We start from the raw sequence: 23,755 nt of genomic DNA, 5'->3' as shown, positions 1-23,755 counted from the left end.
CATGGCACCTGGCAATGTCCCAGCCCATTCCCCACTGTCTGTTGAAGCTGGCTATTCTCGCCGAGTCTCGAGGCTCATGCTTTGGGGCCTTTGCTGAGGCTGCCCCGTCCTCTGCCTGGCCCATGCAATAACCCTGTCCCCTTCGAAGGTTCTCTGCTTCACCTCCCAGCTGGTCCCTTTTATACCAGGGTCTCACAGCACAAGGGAGTCCTCCCACGGGAGCTCGTTATGTGGCAGGATGTGGTGATGAGTGTGACCTTCTCCCTGCTGTTAACAAGCAGAGACGGATCAGCTCGGCCCTGCAGCCCCGCAGCTGGCAGAGTGCTGGGGGTGAAGCCGATGCCTGGTTGGGATTTAGTGTTGGGTGAGCGGACACATGGGTGGAAGGCGTGACGGCTCAGGAAGTCTGCTTCCTGGAAGAACCCAGCACACGTGGCATCTGCCGAGAAAATAGCAGGTATGGTGTTTTGAAACGATGTCTTATTTTGGTAACCTGAGGAGAGTGGTGCACTGGTCTTAAGGGAGAGGGTCTAGGACTGTAGTCTGAGGTGTCACAAAGGGACTTAACCCACTGAGCCACCCAGGCACCCTCACAAAGGGACTTGACCAGAGAGAGCTTTGCTTTGGTTCACTTGCCAGGTGCCCACCAGGTGTCAGGACTGAGGAGACAGAGACTGGCGAGCCTGGTCCTGGTCTCAAGGACGCAGATGGCCAGCAGGGTTGTGTTTGTCTGAACCCCGAGGGCAACACTTCTGCCCCTGCCTCCACCATCTCCATACAGAAGGTTCTCACAGGCCGCATGAGTGCGGTAGCCTCAGGAAACCCTCATCACCTCAGAAAGGTTATTTTAATAAAGAATGCCGATGCCATCCCCCCTTGGCCAGAGCTGTGGAGCTGAAGCCACGATGGACAGTGGCATGCAGACTGGGTTCCATTCACACCCAACCCCCCAGAGTTTGAGAAAAGAGACCAGGTGGGCTGTCAGGGGTTCCCCGGAAAATGGGGACCAGGACCTCGGGCATGCCTGGTTCTTAGATGAGGCTTACAACCCAAGCCATCACAGCTAAGGGTGTAAACTGAGAAACCCAGGCGATGGGACTCACATCTTGCTCCTGGGACCTCCCTCAGGGGACCGTCTTGAGAGCCAAGACGGTCAATGAAGGCAGCTTCGTGGAGTGGGTCCCTTTCACCTCCGCATAGATGGAAACCTACGTGTGCCATCCTGGGTCCGTATTCATCTCAGAGCCATGGCAGAAGTGCTAGGAGGAGACTCTGCTCCACGGACCATCTCTGTAGCTGCCCGACGCTCGTTAAGAGCACAGGCTGTGGAGGCAGACAGCCCCGGGGGGAACCTGCCGTCACCTCCCATGGGCCCTGTGATCCTGGCCAGTGACTGACCCTGCAACTCAGCAGCCTCTGCAGGGACATGAGCGTCAGACAGGGCCTGCTGCAGCGTGAGCATGTGGGGATCAGAAGGAGGATCTCTTGTAGGAGAGGAGGGGCAAGTGTGAGAGATCATTAGGAGAGAAGGTGAAGTTACTCATTATGGGACGTGCAGCTGGGTCGGCGTGAGTAAGGGCAGAGATGTGGGATGCTTCCCCCCACAGAAGTGAGCAGGGCCCACCAGCCTCATGCACTTCTGCCAGCCTGACTCAGGTGATGGGACCCCAAGAGGGCACCATTCCTAGCTGTCCTGGAATAGAGACCCATTTATCAAAACAATATCCTGAGAAGACAACCCATGGGCCCGTGACACGGATGTCCCAGAAGCCCAGCTCCCTGTGGTCTGGCTCACTCCCCCATGGGGGAGGCCCGGGGAGGACTGCGGGAGCACGGGGGAGATAACGTGATAAAGGGAGTGGCGGGGGCAGGTGCCACCACGCAGGCACCCAGCACTGTGGGTTTCATTGTAAGCCCTGCAGGGTGTATCCAGGGAGGACACGTCCTTCATGTTTTAAGATGTTTCTGCTTGTGGCAGAATGCTTTGGAAAAGAAGAGTAGAAGCAGGGGGACAAGTTAGAGGCTGTCTAATTAGGGGTGCAGGGACCAGCTCATCCTAGGACACAAGCCAGCAGCGTGGGTGAGCTGGGGATGTGGGCGTGGGGCCAGGCAAAGGAGAAAAGAACAGAGGACTCTTTTTGGCCTGCCAGCTTGAGCAACACAGGCCTCCCCAAGGGTGCCGTGGGGCTGGATCCGAGACTTGAATGCCCACACTAATGTGGTGAAGACTGCCAGGGTTAAAAGTACTTGAAATCACAGTCTGAAGAATTCACACGGCCTCACACGGAAGCGTGAGGCCACCAGAGATGGGGAGGGACGATGCTCTGTGCCTGACTCCAGAGGTCCGGGCAAGGATGCTGAAGACCAATATCTCTTTTCAGGGAAAAGAGGTCCCTTGAAATCACAGGAATGCCCATGACTTCCTAAGAAGAGATTGCAGGTGGCAGGGAGGAGAGATGCTGGGGAGCCCGTCCCATGGCCCATGGGGAGGAGGGAAGGACCAGCAGGGCTGAAGCAAAGTCAGAACATGCTGACCGAGGCCAACAGGTGGAAAAGGTGCAGTCCCGGGAATACTTAGCCCTTGTCTGCGCCAGAGGAAACATGCAAAGATGCCAACAAGCATTGTGCTTGGCTCCCAGCCAGCCCCAGGTGGAGGCAGACTGTTCCCCAAGCCCGAGTTTTCGCAGGGGGAAAGGGCTGAACGGGTGTGTGCGCGGCCTCCCCGTGGCGCCTGGGCCTCCAGATCCGGGCTCTCACGGGAAGACCCCAGGCTTCCTCTCATCCCTCCTGGGTGCCCAGGTCACCTTCTATCTCCCCCAAAGCCAGAGCTGGGGTTTTCACTGGAACTCTGCAAAGCAACCGTAGCATTTGGCCACTTGTTTGGGGTCTGAGCCCGAAATAAAGGTGGAGGGTGTCACGTGTGCAGAGAGCAATCTGACTGCTGTCCACAGCAATGACTCGGCTTCACTACTTACTGTTCTCAGACAGCTCCACGATGTAATAAAGCACCGGGCTGTTTCCATCAAATGGTCGAACCCAAGACAGCATCACCGTGTGGCTGTGGGAAGAGTTCAGGTTGGCCAGCAGGTTCTGAGGTGAGTGAGGCAGTTCACTTGGGCACAAAGGAACAAAAAGAGAAGAGCGCACATCAGAGTCCACGTTTAGCCTGGTCTTTACGCTGCACAGTCCTGGTGGGCAACGCCTGGGAGATGGAGAACATAAAATATGCCCCAAACCCAAATGCTCCTCTCCCACTGCCCTCCAAAACCCTTTCTCGTTCACAGTGTTGTTTTTTCTACCAGAAATTTGATCTGATCCTTCCCGTGGAGATTATGCACCTGACGACTCTAACTTTCGTTGGGTGGGGAGGGCCAGTATCTATACAGTATGATATTTAATTGAGAAAACTCCATCTGCAATTAGCTCTTACAACTTGAAGCTGTTAATGGAAATGCAGGAAGCCATCACCAGGAAAAAGCTAGGAAGTAAGACTGAACACGAGAGTTTTGGACGCTGGCCCATAGGGTCCTTAGCTGAAGGGCCTGCATGAATTCCTGGAGGGCTCCCTATCGACGGCATGGGGCTATGCTCATTCCATCTTCTGCTGGGTAACAAACAGGGTTTGGGGGAAGGACTCAGGGGAATGTGGAGAAAACTGTAACTAATAAATGCCCTGGGAACGGGGACTAACACATCAGCAGGGCTCTAGAATGGAAACATAATGAGAGCAAATGAATACCGCCAACTGTTTACGGGGATTTACCACAGACAAAGCTTCAAAATCCAGCTGCATGGTTTCTGCTACCAAGAGTCCACTGCCAGACGATCCTAAAAGGCCCCAGGCTGGGGCTTTCCCTCTCCATCTCACGGATCGGGGGCAGCACCCTCTTCCGTGGCCACTGTTGGTAACAGTTTCTTCTAGAAATGTCTCCAGGCGGTGCTGGGAGAGGGGTTCCACGTGGACCTGATTCACCCACTAGCTAGGTTTTGGTCTCTCTTAGGCATCAATTACTGCTGGCCCACATAGGTCAGCACAAAGAGCCATAATTATGCTTGATATTTTTAATTTTTAAAACGTACTCATTACACTGTGAAATTTATTAAGCCTTTAGATGCTTGTAGCTACCTAAGAAACACGGCTCTCTCTAACCCAGGCACACTGTTAATAAACAGACTAATATTTCCAGGGTAGACTGAAACTTTAAATTAGTACAATAAAGAAGCAACGTGAGCCCGAGACATTGGCTTGTTTTCTCTTTAATTGTGTGTTGGTTTTAAATCAGAGAGGGACCTGTTTGTTATTTCTCTTTGAGTTCTCCAGTAACTGATTCTCCCTTAAATGCCCAGTGAAGGCCAATCTGAAGGGAATGTCAGCGTAAAATACCTAATCTTCTCCCACACCCCATTTCCTATGGAGATCAGTTTGTTCTGAAACCTACACCAAAGTTGTTGAAACAGTCCCACGTGACAACAAACTGAGATAAACTTGGATAAATAAGCCCAAATAAGACTGTGGTATCGTCGAGTGTTCGTCTGCTCTTCACCCCAGGTTCCTGAGGTAGAACTCCAAACCTCTGGAAGTTCCTGAGGGACAGTCTTAGATCTTCGTGGGGCCCCCGTCGGGCCACACCTGAGTTTATGCCAACAAGGGCACTCAGGGCGGCCCCTGCAGAGTTCCAGGAGGGGACTCGCTGTGCTGGAAAGACCAACCATGTGGTTAGAGGGTTGGGTCTTTGAGCCAGTGAGATCAGCCAGACCTTGTGATCTCCTGGAAGGGGAGGGATGGGAGCTGGGGACTGAGCTCAGTCATGTGGCCAGCGACTAGGACATCCCAGTAAAATCTCTGGACACCGAGCTTGGTTGAGCTTCCTGGTCAGTCATCAGACAGCCGTGTGCCAGGAAGATGATGCCTCCCGAAAACGCGGAAGCTGTGTGTTGGGGACCCTCCCAGACCTTGCCCTTGCCTCTCTGCATATGTCTGGACTTGATTTTATTCATTAAAATAAGACAAATATCCTAAGTAGGGCACTTGACAGAGTTCTAAGACTTGTTCTAGGCAGAACAGGGTGGAGGCACCCTGCTGGGGTCGTGGGACGCTCCAAGCGCTAGTGAGCTGGTCAGAGTCACAGGTGGCCTGGGGGCTGTGGAACTGTGGCTGGTGTCAGAAGCGAGAAGCGGTGCCGGTGCCCTTCAGCCGTGGGGTGCGTGCTGACTCAAGGGGATCAGGATCACACTGTAAAGAATTCCCCTAAAGTACAAGGTTTTCTCACGTGACGAACACTAACCAAGAAGGCTGACTGGGATAGTTGGTGTCCCAGGCTGTTGTTCACTCGGGACACTGTCACGCACTGGCCTGAGGGCCACCCCCTCTCACTTCCAAGTTGGGAGGAGAGATGTACATGTAGCCCCAAGGCTTGGAAGCAGATCCAGGAGTCGTAAGAGCCTGGAAGGACCGGGGTGATGGAAAGAGGTGCTGGGAGGTCCCAAGAGGATCTCATAGTGGGCAGGAGGCAAGTCCAAGGACACATTTCAGAGGAACAATTTCTGGAGGCTGACACTGCTCATGACTTTTTCTTCTCACCAAAGCCAGGGTGTTAGTTTGCTCGTCCTTCTCTCAATCAGTGGTTACACACCCATCCCCGCTCCCACATTCACTGTCACATGCATCTAAGTAGTCGCTATGTCTGACCAAATGTACCTGAGAAAGGGCCAGAACCCCAGCCCCTCATTGCCACAGACCGGCCTCAGCCCAACTGACACTGGCTCTCCCGAGAGCCATGACACACGACCCTCCCGAAGGTCTGCTGGCTGCCTCTGCACAGGGTCATGCCGTGAGCTAGCTCCCACATCCGCTGTGACCCCCTCCCACACTCTTTAGCCCCCTCCCCATACTGTGTGCCCTCCTGAGAGCATCAAACTTCCAGCAGCTCCCTGAGCAGAGCCATTGCGTGAGATGTCCCATTGACTGGAGGGGCACGCCAATCAGAAACTCAGCCTCCGAGGCTTGGTCTCCCTCTCACCTTCGACTCATTCTTGAGCAGAACCAATCACTTCTACCTCTTGATTCTCATTGCTGTTTATAGATTTTTCCATTCACCAAACATCTTGAAGCCCTACAGGGGCCAGAACCCCACTGTATCCTGTCTGATTATGGATCTGCCTTTCTCTAGGGTAGGAAATTTCTCTCTTCCCTTCTTATCCTCTTTCCCTGGATCCCAAGGGAGAGGCTGCTACTTTCCTGCTCTCCCAGAGCTGACAAGCTACGTAAGGAGGGGCATGAGGTCCATATGCAGACTGGGACACCTCAGGTCAAGAGCCACAGGATGGTTCTGAAGATAAGGTTGGGCTGGAATGCAGAGCAGGGCTGCATCAAGGGTCAGCTTATGGGGGGGGGCACATGGCTGGAGGGGTACGGTGGAGATGGAGAGGAGGCTCCCTTAGGCAGAAAGGATAAGAAAGGAGAATGGCCTGATGGCAAGGCTAAGATTGGGGGTGGTTTGGGGGGTAGCGGTGGGAACGCAGGGTTTGTGCTGGGTCACAGAGGAAGGCAAGTAAGAGATACATGTGTTTAAAATTTCTGGGCTAGCTCTGTGACATCGACTTTCCAGGGCTGGAACCAGAACCCCAAGGGTATGATAGATCACTGGAAACTGTCCCAGGGACTGGATAAAATACCACATAACATCCGTGTATTTGTCGGGAGAGAGGACAGATTCTGAGATAAAAGCTGGGTGAGAGGTTAAGGAGGGAGTCAGGCATCCAGTGAAGGGGCACACAGCATACTGTGGACAAGCCTGGCAGAGTGGCCCTTCTGGACCTTGAGTTTGGATGAACTGGACCCAAGCCTGTAGGGGAACAGGCTCCTATTAGACAATAGGAGTGTCAGCTTGCGGCCCCAGAGAAACTACTGCGTCTCTGTACACCTTGTCCTGCGGCCTTGCGTGGGCCACGCTGGATCCACTTCTAAATCTTGAAAGCACATCTTTCCCACACCTGGGAAAATATGGGGGTCTTCCACTCAATTTCAGATCACGCTTCTCTCAGCCTAAAATGAGAGCTAAGAAATGCCCAATCTGACAGGTGACCAGACAGCTTTTTTCTGGGGGAGTGGAGTGTTCCGTAGACTATGGGCCAGTCACAGCCACTCTGGGAGTGAGAGAAAATGACCTGAGCACTTGCCCCTGGAGGGTGCTTGTGCGCAGTGCCTGCCTGCCCCTCAGAGCTGGCGGAGTCTCACTCAGCCCGTGATTCTAGTAAGAGTGGTTTCTGACTTCCCTCCTCCTTGCTGATCAAAAGCCACCAATGAACAAGAAGGCCCTAGGGCCTGGCAACATCGCAGCCAGGGGCCTGAGATGGAGGGGAGATTGAAAAGACTTTGGAACTACAAAGACAAAGTAGACCTGAGACATTTAATGTAGGAACAGGGAGCCACAAGCCCAGTGGTGCCCAAGGATATGACGTGATGCATCAAGAAACAATGAGCTTCCATCCACCACTGCCCCCACAGAGTCTTCTTCAAGGGCTCAAGGTCACGCCCAAGATGGTGGCCCAATGAGCAGTGTAACCTTTTACATGTACCACAGGACTTGAGAGTCGGAAGGAAATTTAGATTTTTTTCTAGTTCCAGCCTCAGTCCTATAGGAAAATCCCCTTTATAGAATCTCTTGTGTTCAGGACTACTTGCTTCTCAATGCAAAGAACTTTTTAATATACATTGGAAATGTAAACTGTTTCTTTAAATGATAAGTTTTGGTTATCAAGAAAATTAAGCTTTGTGCAGTACTTGACTGACCCATCAATAACCGATAAAGGAGGCTTTAATATATTCTGAATCCATTTCAGAGAATCTTATCTAATAGGAATAGATTGTGTCTCGGCATTTCTCTGCCAACTTTGAAAAGAGATAAATGATCAGGACAGTGACTCACAGACAGTGATATGCAGACAGGGTGACAAATGAAAGGGGATCTGGGAGCAATGGGAGTGAAGTCGGTGCTGAGTCACGTTGTAATTTAAAGAGAGCTGGGGGGAGTCACCATCAAGCAAATTACATCACAAGACTATTGGAGATGAACAAGAAACCAAGACTGTATGGGAATGAGATTAAGCCAAGTGCGTTAGGGGAAAACAGCTTTGAAAAAGACATGAAGCAATTGGCAAAATTGTGGCCATGGGGGGATTCACTGTGTGGAACAGGGTCAACTGAGTATTTTTCCAGGTGGAAGCGCTGCCCCTTTAATGAACAAATGATGATCCTGGTCAAACCCATCTTCTCCGACCTCACCCAGAGAATGAAGATGATGGGGACCTGAGAGCCCTTGAGAAGCTGTATTAAATTGTTCACTCCTTATTATGGCTTTGTCAGATGTTGCTTTATTGAGAGAAACCTCTCCCACTGCCTCAGGGACTGATCGTCAAGTCAGCTCCATAAATTAGGTTTTTCTCTGTACTCCAGGCTCCTAAGAATTAGTCTCTGATCTCAGAAGGAAAGATGCAAAGCTAATTGGGTCTTTAAATGATTAATAATTACTCAATCCATAAAACCCTAGGAGCCTGGTCCCCTGGGTGTGTTCAATATAGCAAGATGCTTTGGGGTATGGGGCCATCCCAACCTAGCTCCTTCCTGTGAGGCACCTGTGAATTAGCAGGGAAGACACGACCACCCAATCAGTGACTGGCATCTCATGATGGCCTGCATATGATTAATTTACAGGGCACAACATAGGACCATGGGGATTTGTGGGAGCCTCTCCTCTCAGGGAGGCAATGAAGGCAGACCCCTCATAAATTAGACTTCCTCTGTGATACCAATTGCACAAGCCCAGTTCAACCTCATGGAGGGAGTTGAGGCTCAGGCTGATGTTTATGGGACATTTATACTTGGCACTGTTCCAGGCACAGAGGGCTCAGCAGCAGAGAGACATACATAGTGGGTCTGAAGGTCATAGAGTATGGTCAAAGAGAAAGCAAGACACAGGGGAAACTTCCTGGCCCCGGGTGTGGGGAGGCTGCCCTTGCTGAAGGAGTCAGGGCCCTTCCTGTGAGATGGTGAGGGAGGAAGAGGAGCTGTGATTTATCGAGCACCCGCCTGAAACTGGCTTCCAGGCCAGGCTTCTACAAACGCTGGTTCGGTCAAACCTCACAACAGCCCTATATGGCCATGACAATGTGTCCAGCTCACGGTAGGGAAAACCAAGGCTGAGACGTGGTGGCTAACTTGCCCAAAGTCAGGAAGCGGGGTGTTCAGTCCCACCTGGCTGGTGGGCAGCAGCCCCCTGAGGATCTGCCGGCCGCTGTGGTCCTGCCAGGACTGTGCCTTCTTCAGCACTGTCCTAGGGGTAAGGCGACACATATTTATCTGGCCAGGCTGGCACAGAGGAGGGCACTGAAACTCACCACAGACATGCCGAGAGCAAGCCAGCGGACGGTCTGCTTCTGCAAAGCCCACTTCTGACGCCCCTAATTTCTATATTTAACAAAGTAGCTTTTAACTCAAGTGGGGAGGTAGGGGAAGCAGGCTTTCAGCCTCTTTTGAAGGACACTATTTAGCCGTAAGTACCTCTCAGTCACTTCTGCAATATGAGATTTTTCCTTTTTTTTTTTTTTTTTTTGTCATCTCAGTAAATCACAGAAATGTTACGGAGCTTGATTTGAAAGTTCTCTGAGAAGCAGCAAACACCCTGCAATCGTGACTTATGACTATTATCATTACTGTTGTCATTACTGATGTCGTAGAGTTAAGACCTATTTGGATCTAAAGATAGACCACGCTGTAACCTACAGCTTCCTCAATTCATTCAGATTTGCAAGAGTGGAGTGTTTATTACACTCACAATTCACAAGGAGCCACGGGCTTCCAAATCAGCTCTGCAACCCGTTGTACCTAAATTGGTTTGAATCACAAATCTGCAAATATTTCTATATTTAGGGATGAGGTGTTTTACCATTACAGAAAGCCCATTATTTTATAGATACAGCAACATTTGCTGAAAAATGCATTTTACTCAGAGGAAATCAAATAAGCAAATAGAAGGGAAGATATGTAAATCAGTAGAACATAAAAACTGTGCGGAATAAAAAGCATGCACTGTATTGGAAGCAAGCAATTTGGCTTCTGCTGACAGAGTCTTTACGAAATGCTAACACTTATTTATTTGATTCCAATGATGGATGATCTAAGAGTTCTCAAAGGTAGTTTTAAAAATGGGAATAGCACAGCGGATTATGTGACTTTGCTGGTCATATACTCCAGTATTATCAAAATACGAAAAAAAAAAAAAAAGATCCCCAACATGACGGAAGGAGGAAAGACAGGAGGAAGAAAGACAGAGGGCCAGAGCCAAGTAGGGGTTTGGGAGTGGGGGGCCTGAGCTCTCCATAGTGGGACCTGTGTGCTTAGGAGGAACAGCCTGGGGCGTATGAGCCTCAGAGAGAAGAGCCAATCAGAAGGAGGACCAGCCAGTGGCCGGTAACCTACACACATTTATCCATTCATGGGCACATCTACCCGCCAACATATATTTATGGAGCCTTGCTGGGGTCCCAGTGCACCGCCACATACTTGGAGTCCAAAGCCGTGCCATCCAGGTGTGTCTGCTTCAGTAGGGAAGGAATGGTGAAAATTCACACCCCACCCCTGGACAACCAGGGCTCGGGCAGAAGGTCCACTCGAGGGCCAGGAGGCTGTGAGACATCCGATGTCCTGACCCAGGGGCGACCCCCTGGCCGAGCCCTAGAGGAGGCATGAGCCCTTCAGGGGGGATGGCAGAAGACAGAGGCCCCACCAGGGAGGCAGCAGCAGGCTAAGGCTCCAGGCGAGGGCTAGGTGAGCGTGGAAGGCAGAGAGCCCAGGGTCAGCAGGTGCGGAGGCTAGAGCTGGGGCGCCGAAACCTGGCACACACACACACACTCGGGCAGCCGTCTGGACAGCGGCCCCCAGCACACTGGCCTGTAGCTGCGGCACCAAACCCCCCAGCACACTGGCCTGTGGCCGCAGCACAAACCCCCACAGGTCTCCTGGGGCTGCAGGGCACCCACTGCTCCCTGACTAACAAAGGACTAACGTCTACCACACGAGAACAAGGGGTCATCCTACAGAGGCTAGTGAGGAGGTAGAAGGGGCTTTTCCAGGTACTAGAGGCACAACATAAGGCTTTCTGGATTTGCGGCTACACATCATTAATCCACCAGATTTCACCAAGAGAGGCTGCACAAAGTGGCCCGTGCTCGCCTGCTCGTGGGTGTGTGCAACAGACACAGGACACCGTGCGTAGCACGGAGCCTGCGTTTTTCTCATTCTCATCCCCTCGGCCAGAGTCTAGGGATCCAAAGACAAAGGAGACTGACCCTATATGTAAACCATTCACACCGTGTGTTCGGAAGTGGCTTTAGTCTGTAGAACCCTTCCCAGATGGAGGGGCAGAGACCTTTCCTATGGGCCCAGCAGGGCCCCTGTTGGCTGCTGGCCTCACCCCCAGAGCTGGCTGTCCTAGGACACCGGGATCACGCGGCTGCCGTATCTTTGGAGTCACTGTCGCATGTGTGCTCAGGGACTGTCTGGAAGGACACCATTCTTCAAAAAATAAATATGTCAGAGAAAGGGAATTTGTCGGCAGGCTCCTGAGCCCCTGCCCGCGAACAGAGAGCAGCTGTCCTAAAGAAGGCCCAGGGACAGAGGAGGGCGGTGGTTTCCAACCCGGGCCCCAGAGACCCCCCAGGAAGTCCAGGTCAGCCTGTTGCTATTCTCAGGATTTCCAGAGACTTCATGGAGAGTGTGTCTTTGCCCGCAGAGAAGCAGCCAGCTCTCACGGAATGGTCTTGTCTCACCAGGCCGACCCCAACATTCCTCGCCGATGGCAAGTGCTGACGGGCATCATGCCACAAAGCAGACTGAGTGTTCCTCACACATGATATGATGAACAGGGCCTGCCACGATGCGGTGCCAATGGGAGAAACGAGGGAAACTGAGAGGAGGAGGATGAAAACCAAGTATCAACTTTCTAAACCAAGAGCGCAATGTTGTCATTTCGAGGATCCGGTGAAACCCCAATGTAAGGCCATGGCCTCTGACTGCTGGCTTGGGACCCACTATGGCACCACGTGTGTTAAGTGGCAGTCACTGGGAGTCAGGACAGCGAGCCGTAATCCTGCAGATAATGGGGAGGCAAGGCAGTTAGGCTATGCGGTGGCGACACTCACATCACCTCTAGCCGGGCCGTCCTGGAATCGTTCCCTCCTTCGGACACGATTTCACAGGTGTAGTCTCCAATGTCACCCGACCACGTCTGGCTAATGAGGAGGGACCCGTCCTTCTCTACCACAATCCTGGAACTGCTAGATGGGGTGATGACTGTGTTGTCCTTCTTCCAGATGTAGCTGTAGGCCAAGCACGGAGACATGAGTTAGAAAAGATCTCCAGTTAGGATCCAGCCAAGAGCCTAGAGTTAGGATCTGGGCCACAGGCAACGGACCACCTTGTGAGTGGACCAGAAGCCACGGCACCGTGCTCTTTAAATGGGTGAATTTTATGACATGGGAATAGATCCAAAAGAAAGAAAAAAGAAAAGCAACCAGCTAGCTTGGTCACAATACAACAACAGATGCTGAAGTCAGAAACAGGTCAGTGAGGACCATGGAGAACACTGATCTGGTCTTTGGGTTTAGAGATGGAAGTCTGTTGTGTCATGATCACACTTGTCATTTCCTAAATCTACTTCTCCTTCCCACCCAGGAATGCGCCTGGAAGAGGGGGTTGTTGACCAAAGAGGAAGTGATGACTGTCCAAAAACTCTTGAGAGGGGAACCACTCAACTTCTAGAAAAAGACAGATCATACCCCATAAACGTGTTTTCTTAAAATCCAACCGTTCTGGCAGAATGTCCTTAAAACTGCATTTCTTTCTCATTTAATTCTTTATTTATGACCACTTTCACACATTTTTCTTTTTGAATGTAGGAGCAATTAAGAGTGTGCCCAGCATCTGGCTGTCAGTGGACAGGAGCCACTACTCACTGCTGGATGGGATCAAAGTGCTGGCTTTCCTTTCCAAAATAATTTGCCTGGACTTACAAAACGTACCCAGTTCTTTTAAAGGTTTAATACACACAGAGCACAGACATTAATAAACTGCTTATCTGCAACTACCCTGAAATAGAACAGACCTGGTCTCCCCAGAAGGAAATGAATAAACTGCTCACTCGGGGGTACAATGTTCAGCTGCGATTGTCCCTTAGAGCCCATGCTCTTGGGGCAGAGAAACCTGGGCACGAGGGGTGCCCCAAGAGTGAACGATTGAAGTCCTCTTCAGGAAGGAGGCTCCAATTTTGTTTGTTTAATCACACATAAAAGCTCTGAGAAACCCACATGGATCCAGAGGGATTCCATGTAAGCTCACAGAGTAGCAGAAAACCAGCTTATCTGTCCTTTCTTTCTGGAATCCTCTGCCCAAACCATTTAGAGATGAACGGGTTCTTTTCTGGGAAGGACAGCTCTCGCGAAGATGATCTCCATGGATTCCCTAGGTAATCCTGAACCTGTTAGTTTCTGCTTGTTGGTTTTGCATCCGACATTCTCATAACTAAACCAAACTTGGCTTCTGAGCTCTGGGGAACTCCAGAGAGCCAGGTGGAGGCACGGAAATTCATGATTTGCCAAACACCTGCCCAAGAAGAGTGAGAAAGCAGCTCAGTCTCTGAATCCAGTTAATAATGTATGTGGCAGCCACCACCTCCCTCTGCCCAGAGTGAGACGTTCCAGAAAGAAGGAATGCATCTCGATTCTATCCATTTGGCTAATCGCATGCCTTCTGGGCTACGGCCAGAGAGACAATTCTAGGAGGACTTTATTTTTCTTTCAAGATTTATTTTCCAGGCTGGTTCTGAAAATTAAAAACTACTCTGAAATTGGCCGCTCTTTGGGAAGAAGCTTACCACCCACAGTCACCTGTGTCTGCTGTCACACATTTACCTGGAAAGTCACATGTTTCATTGCTACTGTCCCGTTCGAATCAGACAAAGACCAGATATTCCGATGCCTTTAGTGGAGCTTCGAGGCACACAGTCCCATCTTTACAAGTACTTCCTATATGCACGAGGGGACTGTGGTTGCCTTTCTTCTGGGTGTGGGTCTCCCTTGCTCCCCATTTCAAAACGAAACCATCCCGGAGCAGAGAAAACCCCTCTTGAGTATTGGACGGCCCAGCGTAAACACCACTGAAATCCTATTCGATCCTTCCAGATTTTTCTCTCATTAAGTATCAGCCTCTGACAAGTACGTTTTACAGATAGTGTATTAACCTTGGCAGAAAAATCATGAAAAGCTGTACCGAAGTCATGAAGTGGAACATAGCTCACTGTAAATAATACATAAGGCTGAAGTAGAAAATGGATTTGTGTGATTAATGACGGAGCCCAAGACTGTGAGATGCCGTAATCAGGGATCTGTGGCTGAAATCAAAGCTTCCCAAATCCTCCCTTCCCATCTCCACATCAGTTCCTAAGCTCCCAGGACATCAACGAGCCCCAAATACAGTAAGTGACGGAACTGACCGAAGGGCGATCCGGGGGTCGTGAGTGGCTCCACAGTGCAGCGTGGCAGTGGTCCCCTTAATCACCACGCGGTCCTCTGGAGGGTTAACGATGGACGTGCGATCTGTGAAGACATAAGTCACAGCTCAGACAAAATTACATGCTCCAGAGTTTTCTCCCTCGGCGGGAGGAGGGGAATGAATTGGTCATCTGACAACAAAACCTCCAAGTTTTCTCTCATCTTGGCAAAGCGAGCGTAAATGGAAGCGCTGGGAAACACTCAGGGAATTGAAAGTGAGCCTTCCCAGGCTACAGTCGTCGGGCCTCCCTCCCCACAAGGGCCACTCCCGAACCTCTAAACCCTCTGGGAGACATTGAGAATGACAAGCATGTGCCGAGGTTTATGAGGTTCTGCAGTCTTAGGTGGGAATCTTGGTTCTTTCCCAAGATCATTAACATTCTGGTCATTTCTGCTGTCTGCACAGCACTTCATGACTTTGCAAAGTGCTTCCATTTATATTGTTTTACTTAATCTCACAACAACCTTGGGAGGGCTGTAAGAGCACCACTCCCAGGTTTCCGGACTAGAAGGTGGAGCTCAGAGGCATGGTGGCTCACCCAACACTGGGCACGGGTCAGGTTGGGGCCACAGCCAAGGCCCCAGCAAAAGCCCTGTGCTGGGGGTCCCCCCTCCTGCATCCCTCTGAGGTGAACACTGCTCTGGTCCCACCAACAGAGCCTGAAATGTGGGAGACATAAGATGAGGTTGGCCCCCAGCCTAATTGCTTGTGGCTGAATGTCCAGGAAAACATGCGAGCTTTACTGTCCGTGGAAGGGGGAGGCAGGCTGCATGAGCGTACCTATTGCTCTAGTGCTGTTAGAATCTGAATCTTAGCAGATCTACAGAACTTTCTGGTGAGTGACCTACAGACATGCAGACATCAACTCTTCACAAGCTGTTAAATATAAGGTTAACATGTTAGGGACGTGTGACCAGCCGGAAGTGGGTGGACACAGTGGGCCACGAAATAAGACAAAAATCTTTTTTTTTTTTTTTTTTTTTGGGTACCCGACAATATCGGGGAGGGGATGAATTCATTCCTTTCTAAAACTCCTGGTGTTTTTAGAATACCCAATAAATTAGTAAGGTCATTGATTAAAGTGCACACAAACTGTATCGCAGAGAGCGAAACAGACATGAAATAAAGCATGGTAATTCAGTTTCTCTTTCAGGATTTTAACAAATTCATCACTGATGCAAATTAAAAGTTTTTCTCTATAGACAAACTTTATAAAAATTGTGAGCCCTGTCTTGATTTAACAATGATTTTTATTTATTATTATTATTAATTTTAGTAACATGCTTATAGATGAAGCAAAGAGGAAAAAGTATGCCAGCAAGGGAAGCTAAAAGTTTTGGTGGGGGCAGTGGGGGGGTTGGTGGTGGGCAGAAATACTCAGTAATGAATCCTTACATCTGGAAAATGATCTGTTCTCCATTTCAGAAAACAGTGTTCTCGATAAAGAAACAAAAGTTGGAGAAATAACAAAGATTTTCTCCAGTTCACTCCTAACATAGAAAACACTCATATTTAATATACTAGGAGTGTTTGAGTTGGTTATAATGATATTATAGAAAAAAACCATACTTTCTCTAAAACATTAACTCTTGATTCGGTTTCTTTACGTGAAGCTTCCAAAATTAACCGCCCTACCGGTTTTGTCATTTGGGCTCATTTGGGCTAATACCCTCTCTGCCACCAACTATAAAAAGTCCCTCTTTTCTCTCTCCTGAAATGTCCCCATTAAATCTTTGAATACAGTTTCTAATTACGCTTTCAGAAACTGAAAAATTAATTACTCGACAGATTTCTATAAATTAGTTGTAAAAATAATCATTCTCTTATGATTCAATTAGAGAGTCCAAGGGCATATTGACATCCCTAAGCACAGCTGACATGGCGATTAAGCTGTGATTAACAGAAGGCTCCACATGGCCTGTGGTCCTTACTCCAAACAGTTAGGGCTGCGGACGCGTTCAGGGACCCCTCCGTGTTGGCTGCGTAGCAGGTGTAGCTCCCGGCATCCTGGAGGAAGACAGGGGCGATCTGCAGACCCCCAGACTCCAGAAGCATGAACCTAGGAATCCGCACGGAGCCACTGGCCAAAATATGTTTTCCTGAAGAAAAGTTGAGAAAGCGGGAGGGTTAACACCAAGACCAAGGAAATGACTTGAAACAATCATAATGAAGTGAAAACTATACGTACAACAGTAATCGAAGCCGTTCCCTTTAACATAATTAAGGATAATGGAGACCAAAAAAATCTTAATAGTCCGAAATTGAGAAACTTGGTTAAATAAATTATGAACCATGTATGCGGTCATTATCTCTGGCTGACTGATACTGAGTTTCCCTTATATCTGTATGCGCTTGAAGATTTTCTATGTAAAGCTGTCATTACGTTCTGAATCAGGAGAGCAAAGGATGTGTAAGAGAAAAGAACACCCTCTTGCTTGCTGGCCTGGAGCTCCTCAGACGTTCATGCTTGAGCGCCATGGTCTGAGGGTGTGGCGAGGCCTTTACGTGAACCCACATGTGTCAGCACATATTTATTAAGGACGGACCACATGTGTGGTTCATTTAGTGACACATGTGCCTGCAGAAGGAGCTGGAACTAGGGAGCAAGCCCGTGGCATGAAGCCCCTCCTCACGGGGACTGAAAACAGGTGACACCGAGAGCATCACGTGTGTCAAACGAGCCAGAAGCATCTTTCTCTCTCGGTTTCCTATTTCAGTAAAGCTTCATCCCTCTGCGGCCACTCTGCTAAGGGACACCGAGAAGGACCTGGGTGTCACCCAGGCTTTGGTTTCTCTGCCTTTTGTGAACCGAGGTCTCAACGGCTTACGTATCCTATCAGTTTAAGGTGTGCAATCTCGGCACCCTTCTTTCTTAAAAGAGCAAGGATATTATTCTTAATTTTTAACAGAACCTTCGTTTTTCAAATAGGGACACTGGGTCCTGGCGGCACGTCTCTGAATCCACTCCCTGGTATTTTGGGGGAACCCCTTCATAAGCCTAAGGAGCTCTATGAAGGGCTGAGGCAGAAAACAGGGATATTCCCATGTTTTAAAACACGGCTGTTTCCTCTCATGGAGGTAAGCTCCGTGACGCTCCCGGGGGCCTTGCCTGTCCAGCTCACGCGGGTGGCCCGGGCCTCTGACACCCGGCGGGTGCCCCACAGGTGGCTGCCAGTCTTCACTGAATGAACGAAGGAGGGCGGGACAAAAACACACATGGCTCGGCCCGATGGGCTCATCCCCGTGTGGACCAGGCTGCACTGGCGACCTACCTCTCCTCCATGTGATGGCGGGCTTGGGGGCTCCGGACACCTCGCACCTCAGGACGGCCGTCATCCCATCGGTGACCGTGGTGTCCACCGGAAGCTGAGTAAACGCTGGGGCGACATCTAAGCGGGAGCCAACAGGGAGATACTCAGTGCGCTGTCCCCAGACGCGCTCAGACCTGCCTGCCAGGGTGGCCCATATGGGCTTTTATGGGACTAATCACAGAGATAACTGTAGCAATAAAGGAGGAAAACCTTTCAGGAGTGACTATAACCTTCCCTTATTTGTCCCCCAGGAGCTGCCTGTGTTTACAACCTGAAGAGAACTGTAGTCTCGTGGCGGAATGGACATGTGCGCGAGCGCAGGAGCCCGGAGCAGCTGCTTCAGGTGGATGTTAACGAGGGGGACAGTTATTCAGGTAAATCTAACAAGTTCGCCTTTAGTACTTTTGGAAAAATAGAAAAACCAAATTTTTGAATATTAAATATTACCCAAAGGATGACAATTTCACAAAATAACCAGATTTGAAGCACATCAGGGAGGGATTTCCAGAAGTATCGGGGCCCAGGCACTGGGGGTGTCTTCTTATCCTTGGGGGTCGGCACGGGCCTCCAGCTCCCGAGAGCCCCCAATCAGACTGAGACGGTGGTGAGGAGCTCAGGATGGCTTTAGCGAGACTCAGCAACTTTTTCTACTCTGATCTGCATGTCCCCAATCCCATGAGGGCCCTGAGGTTCCCAGGAGCAGTGGAGGAAACTCGGGGCCGAAGCACTGCTGCCACCTCTCCTTCTACCACAAACCACCTACGCCCCATGGATGCCACCTCCAAAGCAAATCCCAGAGCCCCCTGCTTCCCTCCCCGGCTGGGGCCCCCAAGTAGACAGTACAGTGGCCTCCTCCAGGGTCCTAAGCCTTCCGCTCTTCCCTGCATTGGCCATCCTACACCCGGCCATTGGTGCCCTGTAGAAGCCATGAAGGACACCCTGCCACTCCCTGCCAAAAGCCAGTAGAATCTTCCCTCAGGCTCCTGGGCCTTCGCCCTGCTTGTCCCTCCAAACTACCTCCTAGCATGACCCCTGGCTCCTCACCAGACTGTGTCCCCACCGTCTCCTTGCTCCCTGCACACACACCTCCCCAACCTTGTGTCTGGAAAGCACCTGCAGCCTCCCCCATCCCGTGACACCCATGTCCCCCAAAACTTTGCACCTTTGGGCCTCAGCTCTGGCAGCATCACAAGGAACGCAACCTGATCACCCTCAAAGAGGCCTCCCTGGTCACTCTGGACCCTGCCTGTCCGCTCGTTTCCCAGCCCTCATCCCTGGCTAAATTACCCCTCCTCTGCTGTCTGTCTCCCCGCTTCCTGACCTCTGTCCTGGAGGCATGAGAACCTTGCATGTCTTCCTCGGAGCTCTGTCCCCAGTCCCCACAGTGCCTGACACAGATGCTGTGTAAATGTTAGTTAAATGCATGAACTAATATAACACTGTGTTAACTATACTGGAATTAAAATAAATTAGGAAAAAAAAAGTATGCTCATCTGTGCCCCACAGCCACCCGGCCAACTTGTAAGATATACTTTAAATAATTCTAATTGAGCGAAACTCAGTTTCTGGCATAAGTACTCAATATTATTGCCATCATTTGAAGCGATACTGGTTTCCTATGCTCTAAACCAGAGATTGACCCCTGGACAAGGTTCAAGGTAATGACCCCTACTTTACCAAAACACACACACAGAATCCTTAAATTCCTAAGTTCAGGTGGACGACAGCCGTCTGCATACGGACATTATTTGCTTCCTCAAGTGGCTCTCACACCTGAGGATATCAGCATTTGGATTCCAAAAGGTATAATTCCATAACCACTAAATACGACTTGATTTTAGAACAATATTACAACTGTGGGGCTGAAAAAGGAAACCCACAGATACAGTGAAAACCTATACCTTCACTTTAGTTTTCAAAGACAGGGTGCCAAAGTATTTCTGCTAATGGGGTAATAAAAGAAACTTACAGAAGAACTATAATTATTCGATAAAACTAAAATAGAATGTGAATATAAAAAAATGGAAAAAAGATCAAAAGAAAAAAATTAGGAATGAGCTATTCACTGAACAGTCCTTCCAGTTCAGTGCAGAAAAGTGGAGATACTTGTCCCATCACTTCTCAGCAGAGAGGAGAGCACGAGGCTCTCCTGAGTGCAGGTCGGGCGGCAGGGCATAGGGACAATGGGGCGTATTTGCTGCCTGGGGGCTTAGCACGTGGGCTTTCGTGGGCCGGAGAGTGGCCCTCCACAGTGGGTCACTGCTGGTTCCCACATCTTGTCCGTTTGCAGAACAGATACTACGGTTTTCCGAGTGGGGAGCTCTGGTTGAGGGCCCAGCGCAGGGGGTCTGGCTACGGGGGGGGGCAGGACTCACTGGTGACGTCCAGGTAGGTATAGGTCTGGATCTCCCCTCCTTCATTACTGGCAAAGCACTGGAAGATCCCCGAGTCCTCAGGACGCAGCTTTTGGATACGCAGGCCTCCACTTGACAGCATCTTGTACCGGGGATCCTGGAGCTTGCTGATGGATGTGGCATCCTTGTACCACTGGAGAGTGGGAAGAGGGACCCCTGCACAGGAGTGGAAATAATCGGGCATTTGAAAGAACTCAATTGCAAACACTTTATATGAGGGCTGAGGAGAACATGTTTCAGATGTTACAAGGTGATAGTTTGGCGGCACGTTTCGTCTAGAGTCCCTTTCTCCACCTTGCACAGTGTTATGTGCAGAGAAATGGACACAGAGAAGCAGCAAGAGGAAGTGCAGTAATGAACTCTGGATCTGCTGGGCTGCAGATTGTTCTGGAACCCCCGAGCCGGTGCAGGTTTGTGCTCTGGTCTGGAGAGAGAGGGATTCCAGCCGTGACCATGACTGTCCTGGGAACAGACAGGGATCAGGAAGGCCCCTGCTGCCCTGTAGTGCCCGCCTCTGCCACTCGAGACTCAGGGACGGGCCACCAGGACCGGAGACACATTTGGAAGGAAGTGGTCACTGCAACCTTGAAATGCTGCTGGAAGATTAACCCCATCAGTGCATGCAGATGTCCCCAGTGCCTGGCACACGGCCAGTGCTCAGTGGCTAGAATGACTCCGATAGGACTAACCATAAGAAGAAGGCATCCCATCTTTTCAGCCGTCTCCTGCTGAGGGGGCTGGACATCACCGGTCTAAGCGGACGTCCATGGCAGTGGAGGACGGTGGAGGTAAATCACCCGAGGTACATGTGGGAGGGGTCCTGAGGGGCATTTAGCTGTGGACATGGGAAAAGCTGCCTTGGCTCCCAGACAAATGTGAGTCCAGCAGGTAACAAGGTGGGGTCAAAGGATGGTGCCACCCCTGTCCCTAGGAGCTAAAGGCACTCGAGCAAGGCCAGCACTTGGAGCAGGAGAACGGAGGGTCAGACTGAGGCTGGCTGTGCCTTCCTCATCTCATTCCTCATCCCAGTGATGTTACAGTGAAAATTCAGGCCTCGGTCAGTGAGACCAGAGCTCTGCAGCACCCAGCTGGCCCAGTGGATGGTGGCGGGGAGGCTGGGTTTGGGAGGGAAGATACAGGGGACAAAGGGCAGGCTCACAGGGGGTAGAACCTGGGTTTTGAGTGATGGGACTCTGCTCAGCCTGAAAGCGTGAGGACCTCTGTTGCTCGGCCCCGACATGGCCATGCTCAGTGTGTGGAGCCTAGGGCATGACGAGGCGTGTGCTAGTCCCTGGTGCCTTACTGCCTAGGATGACCTCTGACCTGGGAGACCCCAGTCTCCTTCCCTGGGCAGCTCCCCCGGAAGCTTGTGTGACTAGTGGTAGGGGACACTGCCACCTGGGTGTGTCTCTGACCTCCCAAGCCACCTATGCCAACTGGGTAGACACGACAGGCTGTGCACAGTCACTCCGCCAAAACACATGCGACAACACGGTCCTGAGCATGGCGGGTGCGTGTATGTTTGCTGTGGGCCCACGGGAAGCGCGCAGGAATGTCTAGGCTGGTTCTTTACCTCGGTTTCCCTACCTATGAAATTAATTGAAATAAAACCCATGTTGGCAGGATTCACGGTGAAAAGCACACCCAAATCCCTTGATTTCAGATGCCATGTAGGTGTAAGATGTCTTCTTTAATAAATAAAGTTAATGTCATGGAATATTTCAAGATAATGTATTCTCAGATTCTGTTCTTTGCCTTAATTATGTTTCCTGTCACTTTTCATTAAATCAGGAAATTAAAAAAATCCATTTCAAGGTAAAAGCATAACCAATTCATGTAAAATCTCCTAAGAGCAATTACATGATCGAGCCTTCATGAAGAGTAACCACTTCGCATGCTGCTGTAGTCTCATTGCCAAAATTTTAAAAAAGCAGTAAATTATCTGCTGGCAACGTTGAAAGATCTGCTCAGTATACATGTACACATTTGTATTTACCAAGCAGTTTACCCTGTAGAAATCATGCAAAAAAGAGCATTCTCTTGTCAAGGGAAGGGCTTAAGACTGTCATTTATTGAAAAATAATTGTTAGTATATGGGGAACCGGGAGTCTTTCTGTTTTGGGGTGAATAAACAGAAATCTTATAGGGTCATAAACAGAAATCTTATCCCAGCAGTGCTGCAGATTCTGGTTTCTAAAGTCTGAGCACTCGAAACGCTGTGGAGTTCCACTTCTAGAGCACCGCTGACCTTGGAAAACGGTGTTTATGCCAGGAAGAGAGCAGTGCGACCCACCACGAGGGGGACATTTATATGTAAAGGTCACATCACTCTCCCCACACCCATCCCCAGGATCCTGAACAGAGGATGGCCGCAGAGCAGATGTGCCAACAGTGCTCCTGAGACCTGCCCAGGTGGGGCTGGGGACTAAGCCTCCCAGGACACAGGCTCCAAGTGGAAGCACAGTGGGTAGAGGAGGGTGGCCTGTGGTAGACCCCGATCTCTGCAGGAGCCATCAACACTGCTCGGAGCACACCCCCACTCCCTTTCAGAGACGGACAATGACATGTCCGTACCCGTGGATTGCTGGCATGAGTTCTAGGCCCAAACCTCAGCTCTCTGGGAGAAGCCAAGTGCCCCGGCCAAAGCCCTTGCTTTGGGAGCTGGTGGGTCTGGGTTTCATTCCTATCTCCGTTGCCATGAGACCTCTGACAGGTTGTCTAGTCTTTAATGAGCAGCTCCTATATGCCAGATGCTGGGCTGGGATTTTAGAGGTGTCTCATCTCCTCTCCCTGGTTCTGTGCCTTGAGCACATTACTTAACCTCACTTTCTAAGATCTTGTTTTCGTATGTGTACTCTGAGATAATAATTTCTCTTTTATGGAGCTGTTTTGGATATTTACAAAATTGCTAATCCTTACCCTCCAAGCTCTTAGAATGAAATACCCACCCTTAAGATGGACAAGTTTAAACATAAAAAAAAAAGGTCTTTTCACTGACAGTGTCTAGTACACTAACATAGCCTTTGTTAATGAAATTGCCTTTAAAAAGCCTGTCTCTAGGAGGGGGGTTCGTATAATTGTTGATGCTGCCTGACAGTGGACAGCCTGTCACCAAGACGGGGGGGAGGGGTGAGATTACTAGGATAATGAAGAAAAAGTCAACCTGAAGCAGAAAAAAGAGAAAAAGAAAAAGAAAAAAAGGAAGGCTTCCTGTTCAAAGACTTTAGAACCACCTCTCCACTGCAGAACACGCGTTGTCACCAGTGCCCGTTGCCCCACAGACGGAAGAGAACCTCCTGCTCCAGGCCTTGGGGAGTCATGGTCTTGTGGAACCAGAGTGTTTGAAAGGAGTTGAGAGGACAAGGCTGTCCATCTCCGTGGGGACAGATGGGGTGAAGTTCTTCTTCTCGTTCCCTTGGGTGAAT

At 50.3% G+C, this 23,755-nt stretch overlaps 1 protein-coding gene across 1 annotated transcript in view; it reads right to left on the bottom strand.

The window, feature by feature from the left end:
* Window positions 1-23,755, bottom strand: part of SDK1 (sidekick cell adhesion molecule 1) — a 510,043-nt gene that overhangs the window by 200,227 nt on the left and 286,061 nt on the right. Inside the window, exons 8-13 of the mRNA XM_044233031.1 lie at window positions 20,292-20,486; window positions 17,878-17,994; window positions 16,537-16,704; window positions 14,547-14,649; window positions 12,199-12,375; window positions 2,976-3,112 (exon numbers count right to left, since the gene is read on the bottom strand). Coding sequence (XP_044088966.1) covers window positions 2,976-3,112; window positions 12,199-12,375; window positions 14,547-14,649; window positions 16,537-16,704; window positions 17,878-17,994; window positions 20,292-20,486 — 897 coding nt within the window. The remainder of the gene's footprint in view (window positions 1-2,975; window positions 3,113-12,198; window positions 12,376-14,546; window positions 14,650-16,536; window positions 16,705-17,877; window positions 17,995-20,291; window positions 20,487-23,755) is intronic.

Source organism: Neovison vison, chromosome 14, assembly GCF_020171115.1.
Source record: "Neovison vison isolate M4711 chromosome 14, ASM_NN_V1, whole genome shotgun sequence".
NCBI classification, from domain to species: domain Eukaryota; kingdom Metazoa; phylum Chordata; class Mammalia; order Carnivora; family Mustelidae; genus Neogale; species Neogale vison.
The sequence above is the reverse complement of the archived record's forward strand: the minus strand, read 5'-3'. Positions and strand labels throughout refer to the sequence as shown.